Source organism: Pipra filicauda, unplaced genomic scaffold, assembly GCF_003945595.2.
Source record: "Pipra filicauda isolate LSUMZ 115617 unplaced genomic scaffold, ASM394559v2 scaffold526_size363937_pilon, whole genome shotgun sequence".
Taxonomy (NCBI): Eukaryota; Metazoa; Chordata; class Aves; order Passeriformes; family Pipridae; genus Pipra; species Pipra filicauda.
Window position 1 is genome coordinate 69,844 of NW_024104672.1, and position 23,214 is coordinate 93,057.

The 23,214-nt window shown below is 41.6% G+C and overlaps 1 protein-coding gene across 7 annotated transcripts in view; it reads left to right on the forward strand.

The window, feature by feature from the left end:
- The window catches only part of KIAA0319 (KIAA0319 ortholog), a 58,252-nt gene that overhangs the window by 17,745 nt on the left and 17,293 nt on the right, over positions 1 to 23,214 (forward strand). For 6 of the 7 annotated variants that reach the window (XR_003543197.2, XM_027734139.2, XM_027734140.2 and 3 more), the window contains 9 exons: positions 3,410 to 4,182; positions 11,936 to 12,119; positions 14,312 to 14,416; positions 15,083 to 15,180; positions 15,577 to 15,664; positions 16,213 to 16,305; positions 16,898 to 17,030; positions 18,821 to 19,049; positions 21,469 to 21,592. Coding sequence is in view for 6 of the 7 variants with exons in the window: in XM_027734139.2 (XP_027589940.2) it covers positions 3,410 to 4,182; positions 11,936 to 12,119; positions 14,312 to 14,416; positions 15,083 to 15,180; positions 15,577 to 15,664; positions 16,213 to 16,305; positions 16,898 to 17,030; positions 18,821 to 19,049; positions 21,469 to 21,592 (1,827 nt within the window). In the remaining variant the exon portion in view is untranslated. The remainder of the gene's footprint in view (positions 1 to 3,409; positions 4,183 to 11,935; positions 12,120 to 14,311; positions 14,417 to 15,082; positions 15,181 to 15,576; positions 15,665 to 16,212; positions 16,306 to 16,897; positions 17,031 to 18,820; positions 19,050 to 21,468; positions 21,593 to 23,214) is intronic. The other variant, XM_027734143.2, reaches the window with a different exon arrangement.

Below are 23,214 nucleotides of genomic sequence, written 5' to 3' on the forward strand. Positions count from 1 at the left end.
ACTCATACACCAAGGTGTGAAGGAGTGGTAGCATGCAGCTCGAAGGGTGTGGACGTTCCGTCATTAAAGGAAGGAATCTCTGTAGAGTGAAACTCTATTCCACCGTGTGACTGTTTAACAGGGTTTTAGTGGGGGGTATGGGTTGGCTTTTTAAGGGTAATTGACTTGCCTGACTAGGTCTTTGGATATGTCGGTGTTGTCCTACTGCAGACATAACGGTACAGCTAAAAGGAAGGAGAACACTTTCAGAACTTCTAGGCTTTTGGCTCATGCTCCAGAGGGTTTTCAGGGCTTGTAATAAAGGGAAGCAGTCTTTCTATTGGTAACTTGAATGAGTACTTCAGAGGCAAACAGTATTGCGTGATGCTAGTTTTTTTGCTCTTAGTGGTCAGAGTAGAACAGTGTTTTAATGTCTTGAGTTCAGTTAACAAGGAAAATAGCTGTTCTATGACCTCTCACAGCAGGTAATAGTGTAGCAGACACAAATTTTACTATGTGACCTTTCACGTGGCACACTTTCAGTAATTTTTATGTAAAAGGAGACTTCCCTACCCCTATTTGAGCCCATTGCAGACTGGAGATTGGATGGGATGAAGGGGAATATGAAATTAGAGATCAGATTAAGCTCACTCTAAGTAGATGTATTTTCCATGTGAAGACAACTAATGTACACACACCTAGTGTGAGGTTGAAATAGCCTGCTAAATTCATCCTTTCTTGCGTACCTGTTGCTACATTCCAGCTCAGGTATAAGACTAGCTGAAGCAAGAGATGAAACTTTCATTACTTTGAGATTTGGATTGCACTGTTAGATTTAATTTAGAGTTGTCAGGGAAATAATTTTCTCACTGTACAGAAATTCAGAAGTTTAATGTTTTTTCCATTCTTTATTGGGATGAAACCAAGGCCTTCTGACATTTGAAAAAGCAGGTAGCTAAGACCTGTGATTAGGTTGCTTGCTTGTGAGATTTAGGTTCCAAGTGTTTAATTATTTTAGGAATGTACTGACCTTGTTTCTCACAATGGCTAATGGAGCACCATTAATTTTGAGGGAGGTCGACTCTGCAGTGTGGTAACTAATGTATCAAACTGAAAGTGGCAGAGAGATTTGAACCTCATTGAGGACTTGAAGTGTGTCCTGAGGTTAGAGCTGTGGAGTATCCCACTTGCATAAGCCTGTCTCTAAGACAAGAATTGTTGGTCATTCTTTTCTGAACAAATAAATAATGAACTTTCAAATTTGTTTGAACAGGTTGGTCATTTTCTCCTTCAGGGATGAAATAGAGAAGGGGAGGGGATGAAAACAGTCCTCAAAGGAGTTTTTCTGGCCCATATTAATAGTCCTGTTCCTGAAGTATTGATTGTTACTGACTCAATATTGCACATTTGCACAGAATTACGTTCCTGTTTTACCCTTTTAAAGGCCTGTTTCTCACCCCTCCACTGACTTACAGGATTAACTAAATTGATATGGTTGCAAAAGGACAGAATGGTTGAATGGGCTGCCTGACTCCTATACTCCATTTTAATCCAGAGCTCTTCTGGCTCCCTTGTTGTGCAGACAACTTAAAGGAAAGACTTGTGATGACAATTCAGATTCTCTGCCAGGGTCTTACATTCTTGGAGGTAAGAGGGAATGTAGAGAAAAAGTTTATATGCAATGTGAAAGAAAAAACTGCACAAATCTTGAGCATCACCCGGGTACACATAAAGGTACTACATATCTAGGCTGTTAGAGCAGGATAGGTTTCAAGTGCATGTTGCCCTGGATAGACTTTTTCACTGGAAGTGTAAAGTGGAAGAGGAGACAGCATCCCAGTTCTGTGTGAAGGAGCAGCTAGAGTCAAAAAATGGTACTTGAAGCTCTTTATCCTTTTTGTCATCTTCTTATTCAACTATATCTATTTGCAAGTCATCAATCTTTTTTAAAATTTGGTTTTGTTTCATGTTTTTCCTCACTCTCCACAGCCAGCTCTGCAAACCAACATAATGTTTTGTCCACTCTATCCCTCAGTATGCAATACAATTTTTTTGGTTGTTGGTTTTTTTGGTTTTGTTATTTTTTTGCGCTGAACTTAACTTACTTTGCAAGCTTACATTCATCCCAGGCAACGTGATGCCTCACAGGTATTTCAGTAGCTGTGTTAACGACTTGTGAAGGACGGTGCTCCAGTTTAGCCCAGAAGATGTGGTGGGAACTGTAGTGTGGTGCTGGACACAGCACATGTGTAGGAGAATCCCTGCATCTCCAAGGCTCATGGAGACCTACCCCCTATGGCCAGCCTACTCCTACTCCTTGATTTCATTTTCCTACCCCTCAGCTCATTAGTCAAGCTGCCTTTTTCTTTTTCTACTGCCCTATACTATTGTGAATAATGAGGTTTCTGTTGCCAGAACTCAACTGTTAATGACATTAACAGAAATACAAAGCAGACAGAGTCAACTTTGTCTTTCGTTACTGTTAGCTCCACAATGGTGATATGTTTGTTTTAATTTGTTGAGTTAGCAAGTCTAGTTGAAAACGAGAAGAAGAATGTCCTGGTTTTGCTCAACTGTTTCTTGAAGCATGATCAGATTTTTCAAGTTGCATTTTAGAGACAGGAGTTCTGAAGAGCAATTATAACCAGGGGAAAAAAATCCACCTAGACAAGATGTTAAAAATTGACTAAGATATGCAGGATGTCGATTCGTACTTGTTTTGAACACTTCGCACTCAGTCTGTGATGTGCTATGAAATTAATTCTGATGTCATTCTAAAAGGTTTCAACTTCACTACGAACGAAGGAAAGGTGCTCCATACTGAAGCAAGCTGTTGGGATTTCACGTGAACTGTTGGGTAAAGCAGCAAAAGTTTGAGAATTTATCCAGCTTTTGTATGAAGCCCAGCAATTATGTTGGAGTGAGGAACTCTTCATGAAGTTCAGATGAGATGACAAATCTTTCTCCTGTGTAGATTTTTGCTGCCTTCTACCTCAAATGAAACAATGACATTCTACAGCATCTTATTTAAGTTTTTTTTTAAAATGTATTTTGCTTACTATGCTGTAGGGGTAATGAAGGTATTCCGTGATTTATTTTTTTTCTGTGTGTTCCCTGCTTTGTTCTTGTTTTTAGTGTTGGCAACTCATTTTCCTCTCTATGTATTTGTATTTGTAACACAGGAGTAAAAGGTACATTTGCAAAACATATCAAGATCCTATGCTGAAAAATCCTCCAAAGTACAAATACTACTGCAAAGGGATATGATGAAAAAAAGGGAGCGGTGATGTTAGTGAAAGAAAATGAGCTTTTTTAACCAAAGTACCACCTGTCTTTATCTTGTTTTCTGTGATAAGCCATTTATAGTCACAGTAAACTATATTGTGGCTTGGTTGTAGTGCTGTGCCTTATGTTCGTGGTGTTGTTTCAGGTTCCAGTTGTGAGCAGTGCAGAGAAGGAGCCACGTACTCAGGTGCAGTAATATCTCCCAACTTAGAAACCACTAAAATTATGCGAGTTCCTCATGCCATGTCAGTGTCCGACTGCATCGCAGCTTGTTGTGACCTCTCTGGTTGTGACTTGTCCTGGATGTTTGAACAACGTTGTTACATCGTGAACTGCCAACAGGAAGAGAATTGTAAACCTAAAAAAATTGAAACTGTGAAGTCCTATCTTACTTTTGTGCTGAGGCCTTCTCAGAGGCGAGCCTCGCTGCTAGGATTTGGGCAAGTGATCCCAAGCATGGTCCACTCTCTGGGACACCAGAATGAGCCATCTGAGGAAGTGAGTAGCCTGAAGAAGCTGTCTCTGCTTGGCAAAGATCCCAGCCTTGAGGAGATACCTGAATACATTGATGATTATAAAGAGTTGGAGGAGGACCCATTTCAGATGGGCATCAAACATGAGCAGAAGGAGAGCACAGATTATGCTGACTGGGGCCTGATGATGGCAGGTGAAAATGGCTTCAATGCTTCCACAAGTGATGACGGAGATAACCAGGAAGACTTTGCTGAAAAGAAAGGGGAGGCTGTGAAGGTGGAAAGCCTTTCAAATAAAAACGTCTCTGAATTGAACTCTGTCGCTGAACACTCCACAGACAGGTTGTCATCCCTCCTGGAGATTACACCATTCCCTGGGAAGACATTTGAAAGGGAAGCAGCTGTTCAACTTCTTGCACAACCTGATGATGCTTTGCAAAAAGAGGTATGTTTGCCCCTCAGCAGGCAGAGTATAGTGAGGCTACTTGGCAACTGTTTTGTTTTTCAAATCTTTGAAAATCTGAGATAATTGCTTTGTAATATTACAATACTCAAATGACTTAACAGTCCTGTTACAGTGTAGAAAAGGCTGAAGGGAAGAGGATTGTCTTAATAGGCAGATAAATCACCAAAGGATTTTTTTTTTTAAATCAGATGATAAGGAGCAGAGCTCCTTTTGGGGCACTGTGAGGTTTCCTTGGAAGTGTACAAATGAGTGAACTTGGAACCTGATGTAATAGTGTTACAGTTGTCTTCACTTCTGACCCATGGTGACTCATTGGAAGTTAGCAGAGCAATACTAGTGGATCCTCTAGTATTCAAAGGCCAAGACCAGTAAACATAAGTTCAATAAGAACTTATATGTGACAATAAGAAAAGTAAATTACATACTTAAAATCTAATCTATATACTTAAGTAAGATGGACCTGTTCTCTATTTATGCCAACCAGTTTGATCAGTTGAGTCTAAAGGGGCCCTGGTTTCTTAAGATCAGTTGAAAAGTTGAAACAGGCTATAAATTCAACATTCCCTGGGTTTGACACTCCTGCCAGAAAGAGGAAATTAAGCAGTATTAGCTGACTTGCTCTAAATTCCACCAGATTTTGTAACCAGCACCTACTTGTCACTTGCTGTAAAAATTGTAATTTATTGACATTACTGTAGGGAAGAAAAATACAAGTTAATAAGAAAGTTGCATGAAATCTGTGACAACTGAGATTCTTGGACGGAATGACTGAAATGGCAAAAGTATGTGAGGAGAACAGCAAGTCTATATATACTGTCTAACTTGGATACCATTGCAGCCTAAGGGTGTGGCAGTTTCTAGGCTCTGCTTTGAGATCTTCTAGATGTTTTAAGAACTGGTTTTGGGGGTTATCTGGGAGTGTTATGAGGAAAATGGGTGGTTGTTGTAGCTGGGAGGGGAAAGCTAGCAGAGGCTGGAGCCTCTAGCAGCTTCTCACAAGCTCTGTCCGCTGTTCTTGATCAAAGGGTGCCTTGGGTTTTTGCCCCAGTCTGCTCACGATCACAGAGGGGTGATGCACCCCTCCAGCATGTGCTCGGGAGAGGACCTCTCTCCAAGACCTCTGCCTAGAGGTGGCAATGAACTAGTCAGGAGTTTATATGGGTCAGGCCAACTGCTGTGGGCAACATGAGGGTGCATGTCTGCCCCAGACCGCCTGGTCAGGAAGAAGAAGATAAAGACTTAAGGCAACTGGGAGGAGCCTCATATTAACAGCCCTGGTCCTCAGGGAGGATTTAAGCCATCCAAATACCTACTGGGAGGGCAAGAGAGCAGGGCACAAGCAATGAAGGAGGTTTCTGGAGGATGTTGATGATAACTTCAAGAAGTTATCAGAGGTCATTGAGGAACTGAGGAGAGAGACTCTGCTGGACCTCACCCTTGCAGGCAAGGAGGGATTTGTTAGGGATATGGCTGTGAGGTGGAGGCTCTTAAGAGTAGCAGGAATAAGTTAGAAAGCAGGGTCACAACCATGGGCTTTAGTAGAGCAGTCTTTGGCCTGTTGTGGGATCTGTTTGGAAGACTCCCAAGGGAGATTGTCCATGAGAGCAGGTTGCTTTTTGAGGATCACTTCCTCTAGGCTCAAGATAGCCTGTGACTTTTATGATTGTCTAAGTTCGTCTGAAGTGTATTGGCATGAGTGAAAAGAGATTAGAACTCATCTTCATGTGTATAGAAGAACTTTTGATAGCAGATCAAGTTCTATTGCAAGTTGAAAAGTGGGTACTCATTCTACAAGCAGAGTTGATGATGGGAGATTTGTTTTAAAAAGTTTCTACCATGCATACCTTGAAATGAGCATAATTAACATGGGGGTTTTGAAGAGAGAGGTAGAGCCTAATAGTTTTTTTCTTAGCATGCATATGTGTATATGTGAAGAGTGTAATACCAAAGTATGCTGTCCCTACTGAAAGTTTGGAGTGACATTCTGTCATGCACTAGTGTTGCAGTTCGTTCTAACAAAGGGCAATAGCTGAGCTGCTTTTACAAAGTTAAAATTTAGGACATCCCACCACTGCTGTACTATAGTTTACAAGCATTTTTCAGTTATTGCCTGTGCTATGTGCTGGAAATTAAGCCACAGCAAGAACCTGTGGTATAGCTCCGTGCACCACCATGTTTGTGCACTTTGGGCATGCAGTAACACTTGAAACTTGCCTCCATTGCATTTTGCTGTCAAATGGAAGACCATTAGCACTGTGCTAAACTTGAGACACTTGTCAGGATCTATACTGACTGTGCCTTCTGCCTTACAGAAGCCATGAAACTTTGAATTCACCTAAACTATGTGGCAGAGCTGAGCAAGTTTGTTCCCTGTCTCTAAGGGATCATGTGATTACTGTTTTATGAAAGTTGAGATTTCATATCCTGCAGCAGTAATAATATATATGGTCAAGCCTACTTTGTAAATCTCTACTTTGATTTTGCTACCCCAGCCAGAATAGAAAGATTTTTCTTTCTCTTTGTGCACTGACTATGTAGATGGATGTTTATTGTAAAGTGAAATGGAAAAAACCCTATTTCTTATTGGGACACAAAGAAGTCATTCTTGTGTGATCTTTATATTAAGCTAACATTATGCTAGCACAGCCACTGAAATTCCAGTAGAAAGGCTGAGGAATGAGCTTACTTCTTTCAGTGCAGAAGGGATAAAACTCCAAACCTAGGTCAGTCTTTATCCCCAACTGGTAGTGATGCTGAGGAGCCAGTAAGACAACTGTAGTTAGATGATCAGGAAGTGCTCTGTGAGCAGAGCTGCAGAAGATGGTTGATGGGATAGCATTAAAAACTGGTCATGACATGTATGGAGAAATTACTCTAAAGATGCTCTATTAGTGTAAAGAAAGAATCTGGAGAAGCAGAAGGTGCAAAGGTGCAGCCTTTGTTTCCCAAGTGGGAATCGTTTGAATTTAGACATTTGTAGAGAAAAGATGATGAGCAGGCCTTTCCCTGGCCTTCCCCAGAATCAACTTCGGGCATGTTTTCTTCCCTTCCTAGTCTCCACTCCCCTTCTTTTCACTGCAGTTTATATTCAGTCCCTTTGGTGAGATGACAGGTGGCATGGGAGAGTGGAGTCAGTGCATGGCAGTTTCCTTTTTGCCACTTGTTGTCTATTTCTCTTTTCTGTTGCTGTTCCTTCCTTCTTACTTGTTTCATCTGTCTGGTATGGGCTTCTCTGTGTGCCTCACTTCTCTGGGAGGTGCCATGAAGTGCCTGTTTCCAAGAGGCTGTCTCAAGCCCTGTGCTCAATAGTGTTCATTTCCAGATGTTCCCTCTCATGTCTCCTGTTGTGCATCTCCCCACCTTCTCCTCTATCCCCTGCCCCCAGTGGCCCTTTTTTAACTATGTGTGAGTGGCTGCAGTGTTGATGCATGGTGGTTTGCTTCCATCCATTTCCAAACTGTCTGGAACCACAGGGGTGACCCATGCAGCTGGTCCTCTGCCACCCAAACCCCGCCGGTATGGCTAACACAAATTTCCAGGTTTTGGCTTCAGGTTTTTCTGGTTTGGGAACTTTACTTGTGACCCTGGTGAAAAAGGCCTGTGACAAATTCTGGTGATAGGATTTCCCTCTTACATGTTTCTTTCTCCAGCAAGCAGACATTTTTATCAAATCTCATATTGCCCTATTTATTACATGTTATACAATGTATTCCTATGATCCTCTTAATTCTGCCACTGCAATTCTATATCTCCTAGATCTGTGCTGACACACTCCCTTCTGCAGCTTCCAGACAAAGCTGTTTTGACAAGCCAGACAGAGCAGCGTGGCAAAAATGCAATTCCCTCCCTCCACAGCAGTCAGCAGGATGCAGTGTCCTCAGGTGCTGTGTTCTTTGAGCGAGGACCTGTAGACAGATTTTAAACTGAGAGACCAACAAGCACAGACCTCCAGAGTCTGTGCCCTTGGACCATCCTTGCCATAAATGCAGTCAGGTGCAAAGGATTTCTGTATGTGACTTGGATAGAGAATTTTTGTCATTTAACTGAATAACCTGACTGTTGGGTTTACATCGGACTTCAGAGTGATCTTATGGACTGTCACTGTCTAGCAGCTCAATAACATGAATACATTTAGAAATCTGTACAGAGTATATGCTGCCAAGCTGCCCAGAACAGAAATCTGCAGTGCTGCCCATCCCTGAAGTGTAAAGTATTAATTGTCTTTTTAAAATTTCCAGTTAGCTGCTGATCTGCTAAGGTCTGTAAGGTTTGTCAGGTCTTAATTTCTAGCAGCTGCTGTGTTGATGCTGCAGCGTTTCAAATGTTCAGTAGGTTAGGCCTGACTTGCTTCTTGAGCTTATTGTATTTGCAGGAATAATGGTGCAGTCAAAATGCATAAAGTTCTACCTAAGAAACCTTAAGATGGCTGACAGACTTTATATGATGGTGAACCTTTTAATGTCTGATTGGCTTGCCTTCAGAATTGATATTTAAGACCTAGAATGAAGTTGAATATCAGAGATGTTCATATATTATTTTGGTTCTGTTTGGTTAAAAATCATTGATTTGATCTCTAGGATATGTATAAAACCTCTGAAAGATGTTTAAATATTTAGATTTACCTGCCAAAAAGGTAAATTTCTTTCTCGAAATCTGCACTTCCTGTCATACTGTATGGTGGTTTGCTCTTTTTGCAGCACCCCAACTACACAATTAGTAGGGATCTTACTTGCTTGAAATCATTAGACAGGTGACTGAACGCAGAGAAGCAGGGACAAGCAGACCAGCAAAGTTTCACTGCTGACAGAGCTACTTTCCACAAAGTTTTGCAGATAAATGAGGAAGAGAAAATGGTACTGCAGTTAAGTGGTAGTCTTATGTGCAGAGGGACATGGAGGAATCGCTGCTGGGGAAGCAGTCATATGAAGTGCAACACTAGCAGCCCTTGACTCTCCAGAGTCCTGATCACTTGTCTTTAGGAGTACTTGAGGAAGATGTTTCCTTGAGGGGGAATGTTGGGTTGCCTCCAGGATCAGGATGGAGTAAGGAAACATGGTAGGGTTTATCCTTCACATTCATGGGATGGGGGAGGGGAGGGAGAAAGAGTACTCAATCTATGGGGTCAGCCAGGGACCAGAAGTGGGAAAGGATCCCTCTTGGCATGATACTGTTGCCTGCAGTGTAACTTTGAGCTTCCCCAGGAAACTGCATGGCGCTTGTTGTTGTCGTCGTTGTTGTTTTTCCCAACTTCTCGACTTCTGTTGGATGTTCTCAACTTCTGTTGGAATTCTCAAGAGATGTGCACTCAAGTCAAACCTGAGAACTGAAGGATGTGGGCCCTCACCATTGGTGTGTTTGTTGCAAGCAGTAGTGGCTGTACAAATGGGTAAAAGCAAACAACCCACAAAACCCATATCAACAGAACTATCTACCCTGCTCACTCCCAGAAAGAATCCTTCTTTTCTTTCTTTCACTTCCCAAGCTGGAATTTAGGTTAATCTTGCCTTCTGCATCTGCTCCAGCAAATTTCTCAGTAATGGGTTCTGCCTGAGAACTCAATTTCTGATATTGTCCCTGCCCCAGTTGTCTGCTGCCTGCTAATGTTTTTAGTTTAAGCCGTCTTTTTGGCTGTGACGCCGCTTCAGATGTGACGGTGCCACAGGGCACCTTTTCTGACTGCAGCAGCTTGCCTAGGTTTGCTGACTGAAGTGATGTTTGGTGCCACTGCAGAATAGAGTGTCCCTGGAAAAGTATGTTTGACTTTGTCTCCATCTGTCCTATAAAGCCAAGATGGCTGCTTTTCAGCTGATGGATTGCCAAAGGTTCAGGAGAGGAAAAAAGCCAGAGGAAGCTCAGAAAAGTAGATTTCCCTCAAATTTGAAAGGCAAGGAAACACTTTGGTTTGCTCAGGTGGGGTAAAGATCTTTCTGGAAGATGTGGAATGAAGTGATTATGTAAAGGAGAGCTGTCTGGAGGGAAGACCTTTTGTCAAGATAGGAGGCAGGATGTGCTTGAGGCTCTCACTGTGCATGATAATGTTGTCAAGGGTGAGATTCCTGCTGAGGGTCTGGGGTTGGTCTGCTGAAGGCACTACTTCAGGGGAACTACAGTCCCTGATGCTGCTGTCAGTGTCCCACCTGCTCAGAGATCTTATTGTCTGCATATCGAGCAGGGCTGAAGGTGTGACCAGAGAGGTGCTTCCATTGTCTGCATTATGGATTCACCTGAAGGTGCAACTCTTGATGTGGTCCTCAGCATCCTCACACGGTAGTCAGCCACAGTTGCTGACGCTACTTTCACTCTCCCAGCTGCACAGGGATCTTTTCTCTCTGTCCATTGTTCAAGGCAGAGATGGAGTTGCAGATGACTTCCATGTTCTCTATTTCCTCACAGGTTGGGAAACAGCAGTCCCTGGCATTGTTTTCATATTCCTAGCTGAACAGGGAGCTTTTCCTCCTGTCCACAAGACCGAACTGCTCTTATTTCCTGGGGAGGCAAACTGCAGAGTGAAAGCAGAGCACCTGAAATACAAAGAGAAATGGAGTCCTGTGACAGTTCAGCCTTGAACTGAGAGGGTTCAGGGGCACCTTACAAATGTGTATAAATAACTGTGACAGGTGTGAAGCAGATGGAGCTAGGCTCTTCTCAGCACTGTCCAGTGGAGATAATGGACACAAATTGAAATACAAAGGAATTACGTTTAAACATTAAAACCCATCTTTTTTCCTGTGAGGATGGTCAAACACAGGAACAGATTTTTCAAAGAGGTTGTGTATTCTCTGTGCTTGGAGATACTCATAACCTAACTGGACTTGGTCCTGAGCAGCCTGCTGTAGCTAACCCTGCTTTAAGGAAGGGGGTTGAACTAGGCTGTCTAGAGGTCCCTTTCCGCCTCAGCTGTTTGTGATACAAGTGTACATTTTACCAACCTTCACAATCCTATTCTTCAGTAAATAGATTATGTACAAATAATAGCACTATGTTATGTCTTCATGTGCCCCACACAGCCATAATTGGAAAAATGCTTTTCCCTAGTTGTGAGATCAGAAATAAGTCTCGAGTATATTAAGGAAAAACTGTTGCCCCATTGAGACTTATGTGTCATTGGGAGGCAAGGCTCACACAGTGCTGAGTTATTTGTGCCAAACTTGCTGTATTGTTTGCTGCAGTTCTGATTTCCTAACAAGGTGGAGCAGTGAGAACAGCACTACTGCTTGGTGACTGAAGGGGAGAGATGTAGGGTGTTTTATTACTGGTGAGGAGATAAAAAGGCTGAGCAAGTTTGTTCTGAGCAGATGTAGTAAGAGGCAAGGATTCTGTTATGTTTGTGTGTGTACAGCATGAAGACAATAATACCACTTGGACTTTCTGTCATTGACTTTTAAAGGTTTATGACTGTATTTAGACCTGTCCTACTATTTTTTTTTTATTTTATTTTGAGAACTGATAGCCTTAGTTGTATTTCAGGTTACCTCATTACTATAGCCTACGCTGTTCAGCATTTGAAAGTTGGAAAATTATTAGCATTTCTTAAAAGATTGATTGGGGAAAAAAAACAAACAAAAAAACCAGTCCTCATTCCATAAATATTTTGTACATGAATAAAATCTCCTAGTAACATAAGTCACTAGGGTCATCCTATATGCTATTGAAAAACAGCATACTTCTAAATCTAGAAATGTGAAAAATGTCTCACTTATGACAACTCTTTCCTTATAATTCATTTTTTCAGGCTGCTACACCTTCCTCTTCTTCAAATAAATTGGATTTCTTCCCCGGTGTGTCAGAGAAAACCCAGACTCCCACAGTGTCCCCAGAGAATGTCACTGAAGGTGGGATCATGTTACTTCCCACTAATACTGTGCCGTCTGAGCCCATGCAGCAGTTCACGCCACCTGCTACTGCTGCTAAAGCAGGTAATGTTTTGACATAGCTGGAGATCTGAGGGGTACCTGCAGGTTGGACTGCGAGTGGGAGTGGCTTTACTGCTGTTAGGTTTCCACCCCGTTGTTAGTATGAGCTTGTTTTTTATCCAAATGGTACATAATCCCAATTTAAGACTGTAGACCTATGGTAACACTGCAAACCCCAGATCTTTAGCCAGTTACTTCTGTGGCAAAACTCTGACCAAGTCCATCATTAATGGGAAATTACAACTCAAGCAAATAAAGCAAAGTAAAAAGCAGAGATAAAGACCCTCTTTTTAAATGGGTTAATTTTTATAGTTGGTGAGCAATACCTGAGACTTTCTGAAGTTTCAGAATAGTCTCTTCTAGCCATACAGTTATTTTTGTGTGACTTCAGAACATTGATCCCTCTCAGAAACTCTCCAGTAGGCTTCCCACTATGTATAGTTGTCAGATAACATGCAGCAGCATAGGTGGGACCTGAGGAAGCTCAGCCCTTAGTAGAGGAGAAGCCTAGCCCTTAGCAGGGGAGAATATGGCCTCCTCATCCTGGGAAAAGAAAGTTTTGCTGCAGTTTCAGAACTGCAAGGAGGCTTATCACACTTCCAACTGCAGAGCAAAAGTTTTTATTTTGAAAAGGATGTTTAACCACTACGTCCCCTGTAGCTGTGTTAAATTCTGTGTGTATGTTAGTGTCTCCTCTCTCCTGCTGAGTTTTCCCTGGGCACTCTGACAAAGGGTTAGAAGGGTACAAGAAACAGAAAAGCACAGATGTGTGTTTTTCTGCACTCCTGATGCACCGAGGGATATGGAGAGCTAAGCCCTTTGCTTCCTGGTAGAGCAGTTCTGGTTTGGGACATTCTTGGCACTCTCTGCCAAATTGCAAACTACCAGGCAGGATAGCAGTAGAAGGTAACAGGAAAAGATGAGCTACAAGAGATCCCTCTCCAAGAGAGTGGATCATCATTACCATTGACTGTTGACTAGGCAGCTCCTCCTCCTCCTTCACAAGAGGAGGTTGAAGAGGACTCAAAAAGGAGCTTGGAAGAAGAAGCTGAAGGGAAGGTTGTGATGAATCTCACCATAGCTACTGCTTTATACAGGGATTGCCTCAAGTTTATGTGTTCTTAGCCAATGACAGTTCCTCCTCTGCTTTGGTCATCACCCTCTTCTAGCCATTTTATTCTCCTCTCATGTGGAGTTCCAAATGCAAACTTCCACTCCACAGGTGTCTAGGGCAACTCCTATGATCAGTTGTGGAGCCTTGGGTGCATTTAACTAGCAGTGACAGAAAGTGTGCTGCCAGGGTGGCCTCTTCACCTCATCCATTTTTAAGCTCATCAGCTGCCACTGCTGAGTAGCCTCTTGCTCATCTATTCCAAGTTTGTAAGTTGGATGTTTATACACTCGTGAATGTTACCTTTTGGAGAACCTCTGTTCTGTGGTTCCCCAATATTAAAAGGAAGACATTTAAAACCTTTGAAATTCAGGTCTATGGGAACTTTACTGAAGTTGTGCTTTAGTATGTTTCTGTTGGGGACTGTATTTGTGTACTTAGGCATTTTTTGGAAGAGGAAAGAGTTTTCGCAGACGAGAACTGGATAGCAAAGGGATTGAGTGTGCAGTTCATTTGCCCTGCTATACAAGTGGAGTTTTTAAAAGGGACACTGAGATGGACATTGGAGCATGACATACAAGTGCCACACAAACATAGAAGCAGTGTTTCTTGGTGAAAGAAAGTGTGATATTTAGTTCTAGTATGAGCTATGTTACTTTATTTAATGATATTTGCTCTAGTGCAAATAGCCTTTTTGTCTTCTCTGTGTATTTTTTAAATTCCTGCATTTCTATCCAGTTACTGATAAAAATATGTCATTCTTTATGTACAGCAATGTTACCTGTGATGTACTGGAATAATCAGAATAATCAGAATACTTTTCTCTAAAACAGAAGTAGGGAAAATGACACTTCATAGATGGGGAAGAAGAAAAACTTTGGTTTGGTGGAAGATGAGGGAACCACAGTTATGAGTATAATAGATTATTATTTTACTATGTATGAGGAATTTTTTTTAATTATTCTTGCTTGTTCCCTATAGAGTGTTTGTCAAATTTTAATTAATCCATTGGAAATAATATTTGAAGATACTAAATTTATATCAGTTCCATCTGTTATAACATAGTGTACTTGTTCTGTCTTAGATACAGTAAAAGAACTTATTGTGTCTGCTGGAGATAACATACAAGTGATGTTACCCAAAAATGAGGTTGAACTGAATGCCTTTGCCGTCCCACCACCATCTACAGGTGAGTTGAATAGCCTTGGTATACAAGGAGATGCACACACTACCAACCTGTAAATGCAGACAAGTTCTGAGTTATGTGAACATCTGCTCCTTAGGATAAAACAATTTTCCTCATTTCCTACTACTACCTCTTTTGTGGCTCCAACTGCAGAGAGGATTTTCTCCTTTGGATTTTAAGGATGAATTTTTTTAAGTGACTTTTATTTTCAGAACCTAAACTCATTAGCAAGAGGGTTCAATAAAAAGCCTGTAGTTTCTGCTAAAAGATGATGTGGCCCAGTTTATAGCATCTTGCTGTAAAATGGGAGGGAAGTGGGGAAAGTAAGTTTTGAATGCAACATTTACCTTAAAACTGCCAGCTTTTGAATTACAGCAGCAATTAATACATATTTCATAGGCAGCTGTGTAAAACACGTTTACTTCATGTGAAGCTCGTTTTTGTGAAGAAGATTATTTGTGAAGTCCATTACATCCTTGCTGCTTTACCAAGTTGCAAGACACTGGATATTCAACATGGATTCATACTGCTTCATTTTGAAGGCTTAAAGAGCAGCAGTCATGATTTCCTACTTTAGCATTTCATCTGATGGATGGTGAACTTGATTTCTTTTGTTTTCTTATCTTGAAGGCAGAACTGATTACTCTTACACTGTGTTGTTGCTCTTAGAAACAGCTTACACCTATGAGTGGAGCCTTATCAGCCACCCTGCTGACTACGGTGGTGAAATGGAGCACAGGCACAGCCAGACTTTGAAGCTCTCTCATGTAAGTGAGCTGTAAGCTCAGGCTCATTGTATCTGTGTGGTCCTTTCACAGAATTGTAATCTGTGGGGAAAGGCACCTTGATTCAAGGAGTTCAAATGACCTCAAGTCATCTGGAATGTCTTCACCTGTGCGTGTCACCAAATCTATGCAAGATTAGAAGTGTCTTTTCTAGCGTGCTCTAATAATTTTCTAAATAGAGAAAAAATTCCTAAGTGTTTGCTTCATATTCCCCACTTCCAGGCAGTGACTAGTGGTCTTTTGTGTATGTGTTTATAAAAGTAGCTTGAGAATTCAGATATCCAGATTTTTCTCCATTTACAATATGATTGTCAGATTTATGCATACTGCTTTTGGATAATTCAATATGTAACCCAATTTGTTTTGTGTTTGTCTCAGTTATCAGTGGGACTTTACGCCTTCAAAGTGACAGTTTCTGGTGTAAATGCCTTTGGTGAAGGTTTTGTAAATGTCACAGTCAAACCAGGTAAGTCAGTTGGCTGAAATAATTAATTTTTTCAACACAAGTAGTTGTACAGCATGCTTATCTCCTCATACATACCTGTTACTGTTTGTCAAGGACATCTGGCAGTCCAGTCATGCTGACATGTTTCGTGTCTTGATGTCTATAAAGGGTTCTAAGGAAGTAGAGCTAAGGAGCTCGCTCACTATGTTTAAGTGCTTTCTGGTCTTTCACCCTCCTCAGGCAAAGCCCGAGATAGCATCATGTCCCCTTTTATGATTCCTTCTCCAGTACAGCAATTAGGCACTGATCTGGCTCTATCTACAAATTACAGTGCATGGGTCTGATCTGAATTATACCAGTTAGAAGCAGCTGCAGTGGAAGACTGCTGTGTCAGCACACTGCTATTCAGTAACCTTTTCTCTCCCTTGTCCAAAAAGGACAGCAGATGCTGCTGCAAAGCTGTCTGATCTGGATTTAATCACTGGGGACTATTGATCTGTAGACTTAACATTAGTTTTGCCTGGGCTCTCACTCATATTTTTTTTTCTTCCCCCCTGTCTGTCTCACAGCCCTCAGAGTCAACCAGCCGCCTGTCGCTGTTGCTTCCCCCAAAGTGCAAGAAGTTTCTTTGCCTACAACTTCCACCTTCATCGATGGCAGTCGTACGTACTGGACCCTCCTGTGTTTATATCCTGTATTTTTAATATACAGTTACGACATTATTGTTTGTCAGTTGTAAGTGGAATTGCTTCTTCTCACTCTTCTCAGAAGTTTTCTGATAAATCATGATTTATTTTGGAGATTTGAGTCCAGTTTTAAATTATTTTAATAAATTTAAAAAATTATGAAATGCAACCTTCCACTTGGAGATTGAGATGCAATGTGTCAGGGGCTGCTGCATCCAAACAGCAGCTGCTCTTACAGCTTCTTCTGTGCCACTGCAGCTGAGGCCTTGGTAGAGAGCTGTCACATAGGGTGTGATGAAATGTTGTAATTATATTCATAGTTACTGAGAGTAGACAAGTTGGAATGTGCAGTCTGAGACTGAATTTTTTTTTTTATCCATGTGTATGAAAAATTGTTTCAAAAAATTATACCAAAGGTAACTTGGAATCTGTGGTGTATGAAGCCTTTTCAAATGTACTTGAAGAGACAGGTGTAGAAAACCAGTAAGAGATGAGTGCATGAAAGACTTTAGCATTCATTTCAGCAATTGCTACAAGAAACTGATATGTTTTTCTTTAATGAATGTAGAAAGTATAGATGATATGAAGATAGTGAGTTACCACTGGGAAGAAATTAAAGGTCCCTTGCGAGAGCAGAAGGCATCTGCTGACACACCTGTCTTGCACTTGTCTAACCTTGTTCCTGGAAACTACACTTTCAGGTACCTGCACAGATGCTTTCCTTTGGGGCTTTAATTATTTCTGTGATGTCAGCTAAATGTTTGTTTCCCTTTGTGCTTACATCTACCTCCTCAAACAGAAAACTTCATTTTTTTCTGCATGCTGTTACCCTTCACTTTGCACAGAGGAGAGACTTAGGGAGCAGTTTTATTAAAAAGTGCTTGGCAGTGGTTTTGTGATACCAGCACAGTGATACTTTTTAGCACAAAGTTATGTAAATTAAATACCTCCCACTTTCAGCAATAACAACTCTGACAAAACTCTTTTTATTACTTTTTTCCCCAGCTTAGAAGATAGCTAGTGCCCTGAGATGAAATTATGCAGTCAGGGTGTCAAAGTCATCCCCTGAAGGGTGGTGGCAGACAGAATAATATTGGCAGACTGATCCTCACAAGACATTGTTATATGCTGATTTTACTGAGACTTATTCTGTTCTTCATAAAAGCCTTTGCTCTGCTACTGGTTTCCTCTATTTATGCACTGCTGAAGCTGGGTTTTGTCCAGACAATGGAAGCAATGTTTGTGGTTTGGGGTGCTTAATGAAAATCTAAGTCGCTTTTCTGAACTTTTTAACTTAAAGCCTAGTCTTCACGGAGGCAGGCAGACTTCCCACTTACCCAGCTTGTGTTCTTTGGCTACCAGTCAATACATTGTATATCAGTGAAGCATCAGCAGAATGTCGAAGCCATCATACGTATACATTAAATGTGGTGGTTTGCATAAGCTTCACCAAAAGTTCTATAGCTTCTACTTTCATTCTGTGTTCTTTACTGGAATTATTCCATATTGTACAGTAGCAGAAATTAGTGTGAATTTTTTTCCATATTAAAAAAGAGCTTTCTTGCAAGTAATACTTTTAAGTGTGTTCCAAACCTAAGAAATTAAGAAATTAATTGTTATATCTCTGCACCCTTGAGGGAGGCTGACTAGAGCAGTATGTTCTAGTTGACAAGAAATTAGCTGGTCAATAAAATCCAGTTCTCTTGATATGCATGGATGTGCACCCATTGCAAAAAGTATGTGTTCCCTAATGACAGAACTAATGAGCACTAGTTTTGTTCCCACCCAGGTTCCCTTCCATGTGGTCACCTGTCTGCAGTTTTCACAACAGAGGAGGATTAGAGATTAGTCAGTTACTGCACTGTGGAGGGCAGGTTTCATCCCCTTCAAGTGTCTGCAACGGTCTCATTTTAAGATGATTTGGTTTTGTGTTTCTGAGAGGCAGTAATGTCTGGATTTTTTTAAACCCTGTACTTTTTTAGTTTTGTGACTTGACATTGATATTAAGCTCTATTAAAGTTAGTAATAGTGTGCCACGAAGAAATAAGAAGTTAGGATCTACTGCTGTGCTATAAGTAGAGCTTTTGAAAATCCAAAGCAGTTCTAGCTATAGATGTTGACAGGGACTCTTTCACTATGGCTGATGAATGAAATCCCTGGTTTTTACTGAGTACATTTTTAAAAGAGTTTGCAGTGAAATCTGTTTGAAATTGGTGAAGCTGCCATTGACTGCAGGCAGAGGGTTTCATCTGGGATCCAGAATAGCTAGGCTTTTTTTTTTTTCCCCAAATGTTGAAAGCTCTGTTTGTGAACAGTTTTCTGAATCTTTCCTATCTTAGTTGAGGATTGAGTGTGTCTGAAGGAGAAGTTTGTATCATCTAATCAGTGTCTCTGGTTTATGTAGTGTTTGAAAAACTACCAGAAAAAATAAGTCTTTGAATTTAGATCTTGGCAGAAGTCCATCTTAACAGATACTGGTTTTCTATTATAGACTCACAGTGATTGATTCAGATGGAGCAGCCAACTCCACCATTGCTTTTCTGACTGTCAACAAACCAGTGGATTACCCACCTATTGCTAATGCAGGACCTAATCAGGCAGTCACCTTGCCCCAGAACTTCATCACGCTAAATGGAAACCAAAGCAGTGACGACCATGAAATTGTCAGCTATGAGTGGTCCCTCAGTCCCAAAAGCAAAGGCAAGGTTGTAGCAATGCAGGTATGTCAATTTCTCCTTGCATAGGATTAGAAAGCTCTTTTACCTTTGCCTCTGACATGAGCAAACACATACCTGAGTAACTGCTCAGAAGCACTGAAATATCTAGAATGATGTTACTCTTTTTTTTGTTGTTGTTGTCCTCTTAGATGTATTCAGCTCTTATTTTAGATACTACTTTTAATTCCTCATCATAATTGTTTTCATTCCTTAGGTCCAGCCGAACACTGTTATTTGTTCCCTGGTGGTTTGAAAATACATGAAGTTCACACTGTTTGTTCTTGAACCTGCTTCACAGGTTCCCATCTTCTGATGTGCTGGGCATACTGAAAACTGGTTAGGAGAGAACGTGGGGGTAGTCAGAGTTTTCTTGCAATGCTTTCTCCTGGAGAGAGTAGAACTCAAATGGGAACCTGATCTTCTGAATTGACATGAAAGATGACAAGACCTTTTGGCAGTGTTGTGTAGCCGTGCTCTGTGATGGGTTTTTATGCTCACTAAAACATGGATTTCCATTGAGGGTTTATGGAATTTATTCCCTTATTTTCATGGCTGGTTTTTTTTTTTTTTTTTTTTTTTTGTTTGGTTTTTTTTGTTTGGTTTTTTTTGTTTGTTTGTTTTTGTTTTGTTTTGTTTTGTTGGTTTTGTTGGGTTTTTTTGTTTTGTTTTGGTTTGTTTGTTTTGGTTTGTTGTGGGTTTTTTTAATCTGAGAAAAGCTAATAAATTTTTTTAATGGACTTGCACTCAGTAAGTTGGAGATTCTTACAGCTCTGTAGGCAGTTGAGGTAATTAATGTAATGTAATGAAGCCAACTGAAACTGAGAAGCCATTTTTTATGGGAGACATGATTTCTGCTATGTTGGCAAATGCTTTAGGCCTTCATAACTGGGAAGAGATTACTTTGTAGATCTGTTTAGAAAAGGAATAATATCAATGCAAGCCTATACTGTAGAGACAATTACAGAATTAAGGAAGGACTTGCAGCATTATGGCTTATTTCTGTTCATTCACCAAGAAAAAAAACTTTCCTAAAGCATCCATGAAAGCTGAACTTACAGTTTTTGAGAGCTGTTCAACCTTAAAACAACCTTCCTGAAAGAAGGGAATGACTGCTTCAGATATGAATATATCTGAATGATATCCAGTGGATTCATTGGGTATTTAATGTGGAAATGCAAGTGCATGTTACAGTTTCTTTTCAACACACCAGTAGTCTTTTTCATGTACCTAAAGCTGAGGATCATAGAGTCATAGAATGGTTTGGGTTGGAAGAGACCTTGAAGATCATCTAATTCCAAACTTGCTGCCATGGACAGGGATACCTTCCACTAGATCAGGTTGCTCAAAGCCCCATCCAACCTGGCCTTGAACACTTCCACAGCTGTGGGACATCCACAGCTTCTCTGGGCAACCTGTTCCAGTGCCTCACCACGATGAGTAAATAATTTCTTCAAATATCTAAGCTAAGCCTACCTTCTTTCAGTTTTAAGCCATTCCCTCTTGTCCTGTCACTATCTGCCTATATAAAAAGTCCCTCTCACTCCTTTTTTTAAGCCCCCTTTAAGTACTGGAAGGTGCTATAAGGTCTCTTCTCCAGACTGAACAACCCCAACTCTTCCTGCCTTTTTTCATAGGAGAGGTGCTCCAGCGCCCTGATCTATCTTCATGGCTCTTCTCTGGACCTGTTCCAGAGGATGCTGGTCTCTGATGTGGTATCCATTGTTAAAATGCTGATTAGTTAATAGTTTATCAAGTCCCTTAGTTCTCATTATCATCTTTGTCCAAAAAACCCCCCAAACGTAATTGCATTGTGATTTGTTATTCCCCATGTGAGAGATGCCACGAATGTTCATTTTATTAGAAAAAAGACCTATAGCTGGGCCCAGTCATTTTATGAGCTTATATAGGTATCAGCTAATACTTCTCAAAGAGTAAACTCAGGACAGATTTATCTTGTTTGATATGTTTTTTTCCTCATAAGCCTGTCTTTCTGGGTTCAATTCTGATTTTGCGTTTAACAATCTTTATAAATATTAACAAATGTCATGATGTTTGTTTTCAAAATATCCCTAAGGAGATGTAATGAGCTATAGGAATTTTCATTAGTGTTTAATTTCCTGATTGAGAATTATTGTTGTTCAGAAATAATGCAATAATTGTACCAGCAGGAGAAAGTAGGATTTATTGTCTGTAGTTATTTCTCTAGGTTTGGTAGGGACAGTTGCAATCATGAACACATTACATCCATCTGTGCACCAAATTTTAAGCCTCCCCTTTGTCTGCAAGGTGCTCAAAGTGTTGCTCAAACACCGTATTTATGAATTAAAACATTTTTTTCCCTCACATTTGCTCTGTAAGACCTTTCATTATCCATGAACACTCCTGTTTTATCTCATGCTCTGTCTTCACAAATGCTGTGAAGGGAGTGCGGACACCGTACCTCCAGTTATCTGCAATGCAGGAAGGAGATTACACGTTTCAGCTGACTGTCACAGACTCTGCAAGGCAGCGGTCCACGGCTGAGGTCACACTCATCGTGCAGCCTGGTAAGTCACCTGCAGGCACCTCTGGGGTGGGCCAGCCCAATGCCTTAGCACTATTTTCCAGTGTCTTATGTCCCCACACTGCAGGGATGTCTGCTATCCCTGCATCAAGGACTCTTCCACCTCTGTTTTCTGTCAAAGCAGACAGTTAAAACAAGTGTAGAATTATAAAAGTCCAGGTGGTGATCCTGAGGGCTCACACCAGCCTGATGGTGTAAGGCTACCTGCACAGAGATCTGTTTAAATGCTTCTAAAAGCTAAATTGTAGGTCTTCGGTTTAATGTCCTACAAAATTTGTTTTGAAAGCTGTTGTGGAGGTTTGACCTCAAAAATATCCAATTTCCAAGCTCCCCCACAATTTACCTCAATGCAAGAGAGAGAAGGTTTCAGAGAGGCACAACTCAGCATGGGGAAATTGTATCAAAATTTATTACTAACACAATAAATATTATAGAAACTAAAAAGCAAATAAATACACAGTACTAATACAATCTCTACCACCCCTGGGGGTCCTCCCACATCAGTTCAGAAGAAAAACCTTCAGGGCGATAGCTGAAGTCTCTCTCATTGGGGTATTGGGGAAGGGGTCTTTTGCACCCCCACCAGCTCCTCGGCTTCTGCTGAGGTCTCTTCCTGGACTGCAGAGGAACATTTGCTTTACCAGGTCTTCATCACGAGGTCCAGGGAATCAGCTTTGAGTCCTTTCTCCCTGGTTCGTGAAAGTTTCTCCCAGAGAGTAGATGTTCGCTCTTTCCTCTCCAGGTTGCAGGGTTTCTGGGTCTTGCTCAGTTTTTTATACCCCAAATACTTTTCACCAAAAGTCCTTACCCAGAAAAAGCCTGCTTGATTTGCCTTCTCTCTGTTCCAGCTGCTGCATCAGCTCAGCTTCCACATGTCACAGGGAGGCATTCCTCCCTCCCGCATTCCTCCTTTGGTTTTTGGCTGCCCCTACCCAAACTTCGTGTAGAGCCTCCTCCGAGCCCCTCGGCCCGTCTCTCATTGCTTCAGTCTCAGCTCAAGGTCGCTACCTCCCCCGTCATTATGGGGGGGGAGAAGGTAGCAGCGAGACTGCGTCAGTCTCTCTCCTCTGCCTGGAGTTTTTCCATCTCTGTATGATCGCAGCTGCTTCTCTGGCTCCGAACCACCCCTCAGCCCATCTCTGGCTCAGCTCTAATGCCTCACCTGCCTCCTGGGGTGGGGAGGGCTAGCTCCAACCCCCTGGCTGGCCTCTCAAGTCCACGCCACCGCCTCTCCTGGGCAGTGGGGGGAAAAGCCCCCTAGCCTTTGGCCACAGCACCCGGTTCAGTTTCAATACTGTCCTGGGCTCCCTGCAGCCCGGCCAGGGGGGAGAGAGGGCCTGGCCCCCTGCAAGGGGCCCGCAGGCCTCTCTCCTCTCACCTCATGGCTCCGAATCTCTCTCACACTGCCAACAACTTCCTTCCGGCTGTTGTAATATCCTAATTTCACAGGGGCGAAAAACAGCTCCGATTGGTCCCACATCAGAAACTCACCTGGGACCAACCACTTCCAGCCCCCCTCCGGGAGGGGGGGGCTCAAACCACCACAACTGTTCAGAGTATCAATCAGTGCTTTGCTCAGTTTTCTTATTGTTGTGCAGTTCTTGT